The sequence below is a fragment of the Falco punctatus genome (assembly GCF_963210335.1).
Source record: "Falco punctatus genome assembly, chromosome: 3".
NCBI lineage: Eukaryota > Metazoa > Chordata > Aves > Falconiformes > Falconidae > Falco > Falco punctatus.
In genome coordinates, this window is record NC_137582.1 from 49808428 (window position 1) to 49822057 (window position 13630).

Consider the following 13630-nt stretch of genomic DNA (forward strand, 5'->3'; position numbering starts at 1 on the left):
GAAGAACAGTAAGTGCAGGAGAGGGAGCACACTGCAGTAGAAAAGAGCAGGTTTCTTTTCTTATTTTTTTCATTAGGTTTCCTGAGCTATCATTCCATCAATCTTTGAGAATATAATCACTTCAAAGCCCGTTAGCCTGCCCTTTTGCCATTCAACTCATTCTCCAAGGAAAACAGATCTGTAATGGAAGTAGCATGTGAGGTACTATAGAAGGGAAGAAGTCTAAAGGTGAAAAAAACCACTAAAGTAACATTTTTTCAGTTGGATCTGCTTCAGTAATATCCATGGGGCTTATACAAATGTGTCTAGAAACACGCACTGCTAAAATGGAGACATTTATGATGTTGGCATAAAGGCTAATTAAAACCTTGAGTCTCTGCATGGGTTCAGTGCAGTAGTAGTAATGGCAAGCTGGTTTTCTTGGGTTTACTTGCTTTTATATCTAGTGAAACCATGGTTAAGTCCTATAGTACCTGCTGTAGAAAACTACAGTGTGGTGGAGATTAATATTCCAATGTCAGAAGCTGTAATTTCATTGCAATGATTTTCCTACTTCCATTTTTTACCATTTACAGGTTTTAGTCAGCTAAAGGACCCGTCTGAAACTTTCCAACACTTTATAAGCTTGACTATGTTTACAGACAATAAAATAATAATTGAATATGAATAATGTGATAGAGGAACATAAGTTATATTCCTGTATCACTTAAACTGGAGTGGCCTCTCTGTTGGGACATCTTCTGTTAATACAGACTGAGAATGGAGGATCTACACCTCTTCCCACACAGTTTGGAGAGCTGGACGAAAAGAAAAAACAGCATCTTTATACTATTTTCTGTGCTTCCACACAACAGTGCCAGGAAGGCACTGGTTCAGGTTTTACTGCTTTGTGGACTGTCTCCTTGGCTGTAATTAATTTCTCCTACATGGCTGAAAGTGGAAAAAAGAAAATAATCCCTGAATTGGTATACAAGAATAGGGGATAAAGGAGAAGGGGAAAAAAGAAAAAATGGCTAAACATGAGTGAATGAGAAGAGTATCAGCAAAGGAAAACAGTAGAAGAAATTAAAAGAAGTACCTTTAAGTTACAGAAACTGATATGGCATGGATTTTATACACTTCTCTTCAAACATTATTAATAAAATTTTTGCATACATCAAAAGGAAGAATAGTCTTGGCTCCAACATGCTTACTTTGAAGAGAAGAACCACCTAGGTTCTTACAGTTTTCCAGGCTCAATGCCTGAAGTAATTAGAGGTTACCAGTAAAAAAAGAAGGGGGAAAAAAAGAGAAGTGCACATCACAAATGAGATTTTTTTCATTTCTCTCAAAGCCTGAGTGCTCTGTAGAGTGTCGTTCATATTATGCCCTCAGTGCAATGTCTTCACAGGGTGACTGAATTTTCCTGTTAATTCTCCTCCTACAGGCCCACTACTGAAGAGTCAATGTTTGCACACATTGAACTTGTAACACACACACACGCACACACACATGCACACACGCACGTGCACACGCGCGCACACACACACACTTTAACTACCGTTAAAGGACATACCACAGTGATGGAACGTGTTGCATTTGAATGTTTTACTCCTTGATGAAGACTCCAGACCTCACAGCCAGTGTAGCAATAAAAGAGCTCCTTTCACTATTCTGTTCCAGATTGCTAACAGAGAGGGTTTTTCTCAGACTATAAATTTGATTTCTTATTTTTGAAGCCTCTGATGTAAAAAAATTTCTGAATTTTATTAAGCTGTTCCATCTCTAATCTGCCTCCCTAAGGGAAGTATAGTGCACATATGTGACATGTAAAAACTAGGAAATGTACCACATAAATCAGTATAAGGTCTTCCCAATGGGAAACACTTTTTTAAAATATGAAGACCAAATTACATTTTAGATAATTTTGACCCCAAAACCAACATACACAGGAAAGCAGATGAAAAAAAGAAACAATTTTTTTAGTATCTTTTTCATCTCCTCTTCCTCTCCTGATGTTTTAGTTTGAGAAATGCTGAGCATACGGAAAACCATTTTTCACTGTTTTTAAAATGGAGAGAAGACCACATATATTAATACTGAAAGAATTCAGAATTAAAATTTCACTACAATGTACAATAATATACCTATTCAATTTGCTACTCATAGCTTTAACTTTCTAAATATATTTCATTATCTCTTCCCATTTATTACAGTTGAGGAAAATTTTAAAAATTGGAAAAAATAAGACAAAGTTTTCAGAATAGTATTGCATGTTTTAAGGTCTCTGCTCTCAGTCTTAGTGAAATCTTACATTGCAGCGACTGTTAATTGCATCAACATATTTGAAGGCAACCAAATTGATCGCTATTTCTTTCACTCCTCAGTTAGGAAAATAAATGTTATACTGGTTAAATGTAACATCAAAGTAAAGCTATAAAACTCACACAACATTATGAAGAAATAAACTACTTTCCAACTCAAAATTAGTTTACTTCCAATTTTGCCATGCCTTCTACTTCAGCTCTGTGTCTACAGACGCCAGGATTTCTGATATTGACTTCAAAGGGAAAAAAATGGATCTCTTTCTGCAAGGTGGTCACATACAGTTTCCAGCTGCAGTGTTATGCTCTGGCTTGTCAACTGGTCTGACAAAGTGGTAATTTATTTTATACTTTCTCATCATACCTTGAGAATTTTGCACATTATCTCATAAACTGAAAATGTTTTCTCAGCTCGTGTCCAATCCCAGGTTGTGACCTTGGAGGGAAAAAAAAAAAAAAAAAAAGAAAAAAAAAAAAGAAAAGAAGCAAACACAAATAAAACAAACAGGGAAAGAAAATAAGTTATTTTTATTTCAAGAATTAAGCTTATTTAAAAAAATAAAAATCTATCCCTAAGCCATTAACATCCAGTATAGTGTATACAGAAAGACCAAGCACTGCCTCAGAGCAATAACTACAAGGGACCGGACTGTTCCACCCAAGCAGTGCTTAAGAGGCATCCTGCCTGTCCCGTGCTTACAACGCAGTGCCTTTGCATGCAGGCTGCTCTGCTGAATGATGAGGCTTCCCCTGGGTCCTAGTGGTGTATTAACATCTTGAGAGGATGCAGCCCTTGAAATCTTCTCACAAAGCCTTGACTAATATAAAGGCATGTTTCTTACCACTTCCCTCCCTGAAACTGCATGCCACAATTTGCTCCCAGTCACCTACATTGTTTGTAAATCCATAAAACTAAAGTCTCCAACCTTGCAATGCCCAGACACTTAACTCCACATGCCTTGAAATCCAGTGGAAAAAAACAACAAGACACAACAGTGACGAATATATGTTTTGGGGTTTTCTTACCAAGATTAATCTACTCTTAAACTCTAACAAGCTAAGATTTGCATAGTCTATTCCTCCTCTTTGTCTTAGGATTTGCCAGTTGTTTTTAACAGTATTAATTTTAAGCAACTATTTTAAACAAGAAATTATATAAATAGAAGAGTCCAAAAAAATCATGCAAGGGTAAGAATTAAGATTTAAATATGAAAGGGATACATGAATATATTCAGTAAGGAAAGAATCAAGGCAATATCACAGTAATCTGTAAAAAAAATTTCCAAGTAAAAAGCACGAAGGAAAGAGAAGAATTATTCAGTCTCAAAAGACAGAATAAACACAAACCAGAATGAAAATTGAGGTTGTATATGAAAAAAACATAAATCTTGATGGTAAGAAGTTTTGAACAGTGGCACTTCTTCAAAGGAAGGTAGTTGTATCATTACAATTGTTAGGCAAGATGAAGAGGTTGATAAAGACAAGTTTATTTGATTTTCAAGATTCAAGAATATGAAGTTCTCTGAAAAACGTATCATAAAATGGTATCCACAGCATATGAAGAAAATATTACATGAGACCAATTTATCTTTTATCTAAAGAGAAAACAATAATAGACAGAACATGGGTGAGAAGGATCGGTGGGTTTGCAAGCCTTGGTATAAGAGATTCTTGGTCAAAATAATTTTGGTGTTGTATGAGAAAATTCTATCCTGAACTAATTTTTAATTATAAACACAATTGAAATTCCTTTGAGGAAATCACGATCAGGAATGAGAAGTTCAAAAATGCAGTGTCATATTTCCTTTCCTATTAGAACTTTATTATTTGCATCATTCTCAAACTCAGTTTTCCCTATCTAGTTGAAGTACGGGTATTAAACCAGATTTCTAAGGAAGGGAATGACTAAATACTGAGAGTCAACAAATTGTTTGCCATAGAATGAGGAAGTAAAGAAATATTGAAAATACACAATCTTTATGCCTATATTTTAAGAAGCTTTTCAGATATGTAATGAATAACAAGCAAAATGCTTTTATCAGGGAACGAAAGAAAGGGAGGGGGGAAAGGTACTCTTTCTACTGTAGACTAAAAATTAACTTTCTCACCATGAACAGAGAAATGGGTGTAGAAGTCTTGCTGCAGCTCCACTGAGCCCAAAACACCAGCCACACAAGCTGAAGTCATATTGCTCCATAAGGAAAAGGAGTTTCTATTGCTGCTGAAGCACAAAGCCATTCAGAGCTATGTTTAAAAAGCTTACTGTAGGCTCCGTACTTTGGGGAAAAGTACCACAGCCCCTCCCTTCTCCCCTAGTCTTCTGCTTTTGTTTTTATGTACAAAGAAACTTCTTTTCAGGTCAAAACAAAACTTTTCCTATAAAAAGATATATGCAAAGCAAAAGCAACTGTAGAATTAAGATACCCATAGAAATTGCTTGCCTTGTTTAAAATTTTAATTGCAAAGCCTGACTAGCAAGAGAAAAGTTGTTTAGCAGCTCTTTCTCAATTTCTCAAAGTGCATTCTCTGTGAGATTTCAAACTATAAAACGTAAGAAAGTGAAACCCACCAGACTTGACAGACTTAATAATTTTAACAGAGAAGATGTACCAGGAAATTAGAAAAAAAAAGAAAAAAGTACTTCTGTTTAAAGCTTTCAAAGTACAAATAAGATAAGATAGAATTGCTCATTTATCTGAGCATGGAAAGTAGAAGTACTATTGATCAAACAGATAAAAAAAAGATGCAGGGGGAGGATGCTGATATACACTGTTTAAATACATGCTTCCCTAACGTGTTAGACTTTGGCAGAGACCACGGAAATACTTTCATTTCATTTTCCGGTTAAAAAACTGGCAGCACATCTCTGTTCAAAAAGCAGCTTAATCCAAGGAGTTTACACTGCAAATATGATTAAAACTGTTTTTCTTCTTATAACTGCACTCTACCTATCTCATAAATAGAGGCTCTGAAACTAGAGCTTTGACAATTTGTTCTTAACGTTTCATAATCCCTGGAAGAGATGAACACATATACCTGCAGAATAGCAAATATAACTGTACGTGTAGAAGTTTGCATATAGAAAATAGGATTTCAGAAGTCCTTTTAAAGGATCTTGGTAAGTTTTTGATAAGATAATTTCACTGGTCATGTTAGTGTGCAATTATTACATACTTGAAAAGTTTTTGAAGCAGCTTTATAGGAACTGTACCTCTGTTTGTCCTTTAAAATGCATGTTTATCATTCTGCTTCCATCCTACTCCATGGGGATAAAACATTTTTCTCTATGTTTCAAGTGTCTTTCCATCTTAGAATAAGAACAAGAATCTGGCAAAACAAAGTGTTGTACTTGCAGCACAGCTGAAACAAGACCCATAAAGACTTCAAGGATTGGTGGCTCATCCCATACAGTAGCAGCATGCCAAAATTTTCCTGACTTACATCACTGTGGTTCACAACTGCATTATGGACATGTTCCTCCCACAGACATTAATCATCACCCATTACTCACTTACCTACCCGCAGCATATTACTCCTGGAAATTTATGATTGAACCCTCAGTAAATGGGGCTTGTAATTCCTTCCATAGTGCTTAGAACAGAATAATCTTCCTCTTTTGTATTGAACGGGAGCCCTCAGTGTTGTTTCTGCTTCTATCTATTGTCTAGAATGGAAGTGACTGTATTTGACAGGCAGCAAATGCTTGGGTAGGTCTGCCAAAGCCACAATTGCTGCCTTTGAATTAAGGTGCTTGGCAGCGTAATTTGACACTTTAATCTGATCCTGAAAAATATCCACCAACAAAAGCCAAACTCCCATTACCAGCCATGGGAGAGCCAAACTCCCATACTAGTGAACTAGTGTACCAACACTGAACACATGAAGTTTTCAGTTCATACTTCCATTCCTCATGTCTTTCACATGTAAACACTTTGCTAAACAAATGTGAATAGTGATTGATGAATGATGTAAGGACTTGCAATCTGGCTTTGAACTACCCCAGGAACAGGCTGTCCAGAGAGATGGTAGATGTCCCATCCCTGGAAACTTTCAAGGCCAGGTCAGATGAGGCTTTAAGCAGCCTGATCTATTTGAAGATGTTCCTGCTCACTGCAGGGGGTTGGACTTGATAACCTCTAAAGGCTCCCTTCCAACCCAAACTGTTCTATGATTCTGTGATTCAGGAAGGAAGGAGCTACATCCTGGACCTGGCAACACAGGGTATAGCAGCAGTTCGAAAGGTCACCCAATAAATAGAACAAATTAATTCACACAACTCTCCCTGCTGCCAGTATGGGACTGCTACTGGTTCCTTGGCTACTGGCTTAAAAGTTAGCTAGAGGATATCTCTGTTTACTTCAGTTTAGAAGTAACATAAAACTGTGAAAGTAAATTGCTGAGTATGTGACAACAGCTAAGATTTTTTCTGGTGTTACCCATCAGATTCCAATTAATGTATTTAACCTAACCAATTTTATTTGCTTCCCTACTTTCCTTTTGGTGCTCCCAAGCAGCATAAAAGTTACATTCAGGATGAAATCTAAACACAGAGATACCGCCATTTCCACACCATGCAAAAAGCTTAGATATTTCCCAAAATCTAATCAGTTTGACTAGAGTTATAATTCAGTTTGCATCTAACCATCTTGCTTCAGGCTTGTTCTGCCTGCCAAAGGAAATGGAAAGCCCCCTTTTAGCACAAGTAGATTACCTTGCATTTTTTTAAGCGGGGGAAAAGAAATTCTTGTTAGATGCCCAGTCATGCGATAAACAGCTATTTTCTTTCACTTCTATACCACATACCCTGCTCTAAGTGGCAATCCTGTTAACTCATTGAAAGATATGTCATTGTGAAAGCCTTGTGCAGATTACATGAAATTGTTTTATTTGATAACATTTATTCCCACTAAGCATAAGCAATATACTTACTGGAGGTGCTATAAATTTATACAGGGAAGATCCCCTCAGTGCTAGAAACTTTGGTGTGTACATTCGATCCTGAAGGGAGTCTTGTTCCCGTTCTTCCGTCCAGCCCATGTAGACTATCTGACAGAAAAATCAATAGCGTTGACAAATTCCTCAGACACTTTCTTCAAATGAATTGCAAATATTTCATGCAAGTAAGCTGTCTGTCAAATTTTACATAGCTACAAACCTTGAAGCACTGACACAATGCAGGTATTGGCAGTTCACTTACAATCATGTACGTGAATAAAGGATGTCTGTTATGACATGCCAAAACCATCAGAACAAATATTTATTGTACTAGCAAACCCAAAAAAGTTAAACCACATACTCAACGGATGTTTAAGGTCTATTATCTCATTAAGAGCTCCCTGAAGTAATTCTGCATATCTGCTGACAGATCATGTTGAAGAAATTTAATGCAAGTGAAGTATAAGGAACCACTACATAGGAATACAAAATCAAGTAATTGTCGTTACAGTGCAATGTAGTCTCCACATATAAGTTCACAATTATGCATTAAGCAGTATGATCTTACACATTTTATTTCCAAATAATTTCAACCTTTGTTTTTTCCCCCTCTGAAAATCCCTATATAGGAGTTCTGGACCTTTTTGCTCAGGAATAGCAAAATAACAGTTTTCAGACACTATTTTGAACAGACTTCATCTACAGCTAAGAAGTAACCAGAATGCTGTTGACTCTTACCACTACTTGCAGATCTTCTGGCATAGATGTATGAACTAGAACTTATTCAAACTCATTTTAGGATCTAATTCCCTACCTGTCCATCTATTAAGTTTGAGTAATTTAATATCAAATCTTTAAAGACTAACAGTATGAGTCACCACTATGCCAGCTTCTGGAGAACATCTGAACAGGAAGTAGACACATCATGCAACTTTTGATTTATAACCATGCCATTAGTAATACAATACAATTTTCGGTGTGCTCTGGTACACTACTTCTATGGAAAATAGATCAACCCATATTTCATGAAGTGCTGCTAATGGAATAGATCTATTTTTAAATCTCTTTGTGAAACTGATTGCTACATTAACTAGGCATTCTCTGTCTTAAATGTCAATAATGAACATGTAAGAAAAACAGTTTAGGAAAAATAACTACAATCATATTAATAGTCAGTGAATTAGTAAGTTTACCAATGGTATAAATGTACCTAAAATGAATGTTTATATTGCATGCTTTCTCCTTTGAGACTTTGCATGTTACATACTTTTAAAAAAACAATTTACACAAGTTTATTTCATTACTGTCAGGAAGAGGATTTTTATCAACAGTTCTTGGAATATACATTAAAATAAATGGAGGGGGCCATTTATTATTATTGGTTTTTTTCTTTTTTTCACCCCCCCCCCTTTTTTTTTTTTCTTTTTCCCTGTTGGATAGTGTAACACAGTGAAAATTAATGGCTTTTTCAAATCCCCATGTATGAAATCTACAGTACTACGCTCTATCACAGTTTATTAGATATTTTATGGTCTATAAACACTGCCAAGGAGAAGGTCCAATCCTCTATCGCTTACAGTAAAACCTTAACATTTCATTCTTTTGCCAATAGCAAACACAGTAATATAGTATCAGGGCTAATGAATAACATGTGTTTTAAGTGCTTGCTGCTTTGGCAATTAAACAAGTTTATAAAACTCAGAAGCTGTACCACAACACTCAGGAATCAAGCAGAGTGTTCAATGCCATATTGTCATGCAATAATTAAAAAACTGAAATCTCATTCATTCCTGAATGAAGAAATAGCCAGAAAATAAAACAATCATCAGGGATAGTAAGGGAAGTTTCAAATTATTTAAATTTAATATGTATTCAGATTTCCCTCATTTCTGCCATTTCATGTTATTTAATGCAGGATAAGTATGGATCCCCATCCCTCCAACTTGGTAGGAACAAGTAGAGCTCAGTGACTGTAGAGGAATTATAGAGGAATGAAGGCAGGTTAAATAACATTGATAATATACAGCTCTGGGCTGGCTTCAGGGGCGGTGGGTTGGCTGGTGTGGATAATGTGCAGCTGTGGCTGGTTCCTGCTAAGTAGTTAAATAGCTCTAAGGGGTATGAAGAACTAAGGGAGAGAGGTCTAGAAGAAGCAGGGGGAGGAGACAGAGTGTCCTGGATGTGCAGCAGAGGCCAGAAGCAGGGTGGACTGGCCTGAAGAGGCTGAAGAAACAGCACTAACAGTAGATGAAATGTTGAAACCTGGTGGGGCTTGGGGACTGTGCTGGGGCAAGGTGTGGGAGCTACTTATTGAAGTTATTCTGGTATGTGAGGGTAAAAGCCTTGTTGCAGCCTACTAGTTTGCTAGTGTTGCTCCAAGTGACCAAGAGGCTACACAGAAGAGTAAAATTAGTGGGGAAAAAAAATATACTAGTAAGTGAAGAAGTTTTGTATGTTTTCTCTATAACCAAGAGAATGGATGATCTCTAATTTTTAGGAATTGAGACATTGATGCTTTTAAATTAACTACACTGAATTGATTTGTTTTGTTAAAATGGGACACATAGTAAGATATCATTTTGCCTATGATAACGTGTCACTTCAGCACTGTATGTAATCTGTCTTCAGTTACTGGTTTGTTTTTTTTTATGTCTCATTTCTGCTTCTACTCTTCATTGGAATAACAGGATGCAGTCACTCACGCTGTGCAGATGTATTGATACTTCACATTTGATTACCTTAATACTAACATAGCTATGAAATTTAAGGCAATTTTTCTTTAGATAATTCTCCCTTGCCTCTGTAGATCATGAGGAAAAATCTGATTTTTAAAACTGCTGTACTAAGGCATTATTAACAAAAAGGCATTTCAGCTTCAGACTAAATAATGACTATTAAACATACAGAACAACTGTTAAGCAAAGGTTGTATAATTATAATTAGGAACACTTAAAAGTTATTTGAGTGCATGTGCATGTGTGTGGATTAAAACAGCATGGGCTAGATTCTGGGAAACAGCAAAACTGAACAAATACTTTATAACTATTTTACTGGTATGTTCTTAAAGTGGTCTCAGTTTATTTAAACACACTGAACAAGTAAAGTTAGATAAAACACTGCAAATTTTACATAGTGAAGCTGAGAAATTTTTTTAATTATGAGATAAAATAGGGGTCATGTTCTTGAGGCATTTATGTTACTGGTAAATATTTTGACCTAAAAAACTTTAATTGTGAACAACTTCAAGAAATTATTTATTTGGAAAGGGATCTTAACTTTCCAAGTTAATAGTTCACATGTATATATGTATTGAAACAGTGGATGAATATGAAATTTGACTTGTGAGTTTTGTAACATATCTTAATGCTGTACATGTGGACTTGGCCCAAAATATGGAATTTCAAGAAATTTTATCTGTAAAGAAATGTTTACAACCACAGACACATGATGAATGGAAATAAAAGTGAATGAAAAATAGACTTTGCATAGCATGTGCCTTTAAAATTTTTAAAAATGTTAGTTTTTAAACCTTAGAAACTTTTTTGAGTCCCTATAAACTGCTGACCAGTATCAACAAAACTGGTGGTGTAGTGAAAACATTTTATTTGTGATAACAATCCACTTCAAAGATAATTTTTGCAGTCCTGGATTCTAATTTAAGTGAAGCAGCCTGTTCTTAAAAATCAAATGGTGACAAAAAATACTTAACTTAGTGGCTGCTGGTTCAGTAACAAAAATTCAGTAGCTTATTATAGTTTATGATTTAAATCACATACAGTTCAAGAAAAACCTGTATCTAAATGAAACAGGATACTTTCTTCAATCAAAAATCCATAATGTCCCAATTTAGTATGTACTTACATCACATAGACATCCTAATCGAGCAAGATAAATTGCCATCTTTCATAACAGTACAATGTATTGCTAAAATGACTTGAATATCCTTGATTTTCAGAGACAGTTGTCCAGGTTCTTTATACAAATTTTATTATATTTTAGGAAGAACAGTAAGAAAAAATACAAGAAAATTTCCCTAAAATTAAATGTAAAATGTATGTGATATTTAATGAGTGAGGTGATTCAAAGATCAAAATAAATGCACTGACAGCTGCTTATCTTGGAAATCTCATATTCATGCTCATAGTATGTGAAACAGTGCCATAGGGCAACAGAATAAATATGGAGTCAGAAGACAAATTAATAAGTCAGACAACACAGGGGGAAAATGATGATGGATGAGGAGCTCAGATTACCTTGGTTTTAATATTTTTTTCTTTGTATGGTAGTCTCAGAATTCATTATTGGCAAATGTTAGCAAAGAAACAATAAAACCAGACTAAAATTGGCAAAAAGTGTGATTGAAATGCAAAAAAAGTCCTGCATTTAATAGATTTAGGGTTTTTATGCTGATATTTAAGGTATTTTTCTTCGAAGTCCACAGAAGAATTAACCATACACAATTTTGAATCAATGCTAGAAAATTTTGCTTTATTGTAAATATAGTCAAAATGTCTCCTATCCTATTTTCCAGAATTGTGAAAAGCCAGGTAATCTTTCCATAAATACTTCTAATTTTTAATCCCTGTGAATCTTCTTCTTAAAGTCCACTGAAACAAGGCAGTCTGCATATGAAAAATAAGCACAGAGAAAGAGAAGACAAATGGTAATGAAAGTTATTTTACTTATGTTCCAGATTAGGTTTAAAATAATTTAAATACTCATTTGCTTCATTATGTCTTGTGACAAATAAACACCAATAATGGTTAGTATTTCCTAGAAAATTATGCCATGAAACTATTAATAGCAAAGGAGCAGCTTTGGGAGATATCCCCAGATATCCCCTGAACTTTAAAATTTAGAAAGGAAGTATTTTTGGTTTGAATTGTGGATGGACATGGTCCTGGGCAACCTGCTCTAGGAGATCTTGCTTGAACAAGGGTGTTGGACAAGATGACCTCCAGAGGTTCCTTATGACCTCAACCATTCTTTGATTCTGTGAAATAAAAGAAGTTATGTATGTATAAAACCAGAAAATTATTGCAAAATAGTTTTGCCCTTCAGTTTTCCACTATGTCTCCTTTCTATACTATATGCTTTAGAGCTATCGCTGACAAAGATCACCCTCACACTTTTGAGCCACCTACTTACTAATAGATTATTAAATCTCTGTTTCACTTATTATTGGTGATTAAAAAAATATTATGTGATATTATAAGAATACATATTTATTGTATCTCATATAGCTTAATTTTCTTCTGGATAAAACTCATGTGACCTTCTTACCAGACTGAGGCTGAGTATGTTATCCATTTGTTTTTGTCCTGTTCTGTTTTTTAAATGATTGATTAAAAATTAAGGAAATATTTAAGAACCCTAAATATTTATGGTTCCTAAACAGAACCTGCCCAATGAGGTCTACCCAGTCTTGCTAGAAATCAGAACTAAACTGACTGCTTCATACCTTCACTCCCTTCACAGGTATGAAAACTGATAGCTACAGGACAGCTTTCTATCTGTACTTTGCTTTTCCAGGTTTCTCACAATCTTCTTGTTATATCCTACTAACCCAGAGCAACATCTTGTCTCATCCACTCAGTTTTTCGTCCATTGTTTTATATGTTAACAGCTACAGTTTATTTCAAAGCACTCGTTTTACTTATTTAAGACTTCTAAGTATCTCTTCATTCACATAAATTCTTCTAATGACAAATTAAATTTGAACATTAATTGAGCAACTGTGTGCCTTTGTCAAAATGTCAACATTAAAAGTTGTGAGGTTTTGCCTCCCTTAAATATTCAAGTCAATGAACAATTACATGCCTTTAAAATTAATTAAAATTTGATTTTTTTTTCATGTTAATAGATGTGATTAACATTTAAAATGTACAGCATTCCTGTGTTAAGACTTTTTCCAAGAAAGACCTTATGCAGCTGTTTTTACAAAGATCGATTTGGATGCAAACTACAGCACTAGTTATCGATCCACGTTAATTTGGGGGATGATGTGTGTGAAATTCTAGAAGGAGTCAGCACAAAAATAGCTTACGCTAGTCCTGGCTTGCAGGGAGGTTGACTGGGTAATTTTTTTAAAAATAATTAAATTATCATCCACTAGAGCAGCTAACCAGCATGTGGTAAACCTCCCTGAATTACACAAGGGATGCATGCATTCTACATGGGATTGAGTTAAGTACTTTCCTGGTTAATAGGTATGGGAGGTAGATGATGAGAAAATAAATCTTGTGTTATCTAAAGTGATCTGCCTTCCTCACTTCAGTGAGCCTCCTTACTTCTTGTACAGATTTCTCTTGCTAACCTGCCACACAACTCACCGTCAGAGCAATTTAGCACATCCCTAAGCAGTTTCATTTGGCTGTCAGGTTTATCACTGA

At 35.3% G+C, this 13630-nt stretch overlaps 1 protein-coding gene across 12 annotated transcripts in view; it reads right to left on the reverse strand.

Annotated features, from left to right (window-relative positions):
- Nucleotides 1-13630, reverse strand: part of SNTG1 (syntrophin gamma 1) — a 372531-nt gene that overhangs the window by 67791 nt on the left and 291110 nt on the right. For 10 of the 12 annotated variants that reach the window (XR_013927241.1, XM_080381499.1, XM_080381498.1 and 7 more), the window contains 2 exons: nt 7233-7349; nt 2668-2739 (listed from right to left, as the gene is read on the reverse strand). The exons of 1 other annotated variant lie outside the window; for it this stretch is intronic. Coding sequence is in view for 10 of the 11 variants with exons in the window: in XM_080381499.1 (XP_080237625.1) it covers nt 2668-2739; nt 7233-7349 (189 nt within the window). In the remaining variant the exon portion in view is untranslated. The remainder of the gene's footprint in view (nt 1-2667; nt 2740-7232; nt 7350-13630) is intronic. One more of the 12 variants, XM_080381505.1, reaches the window with a different exon arrangement.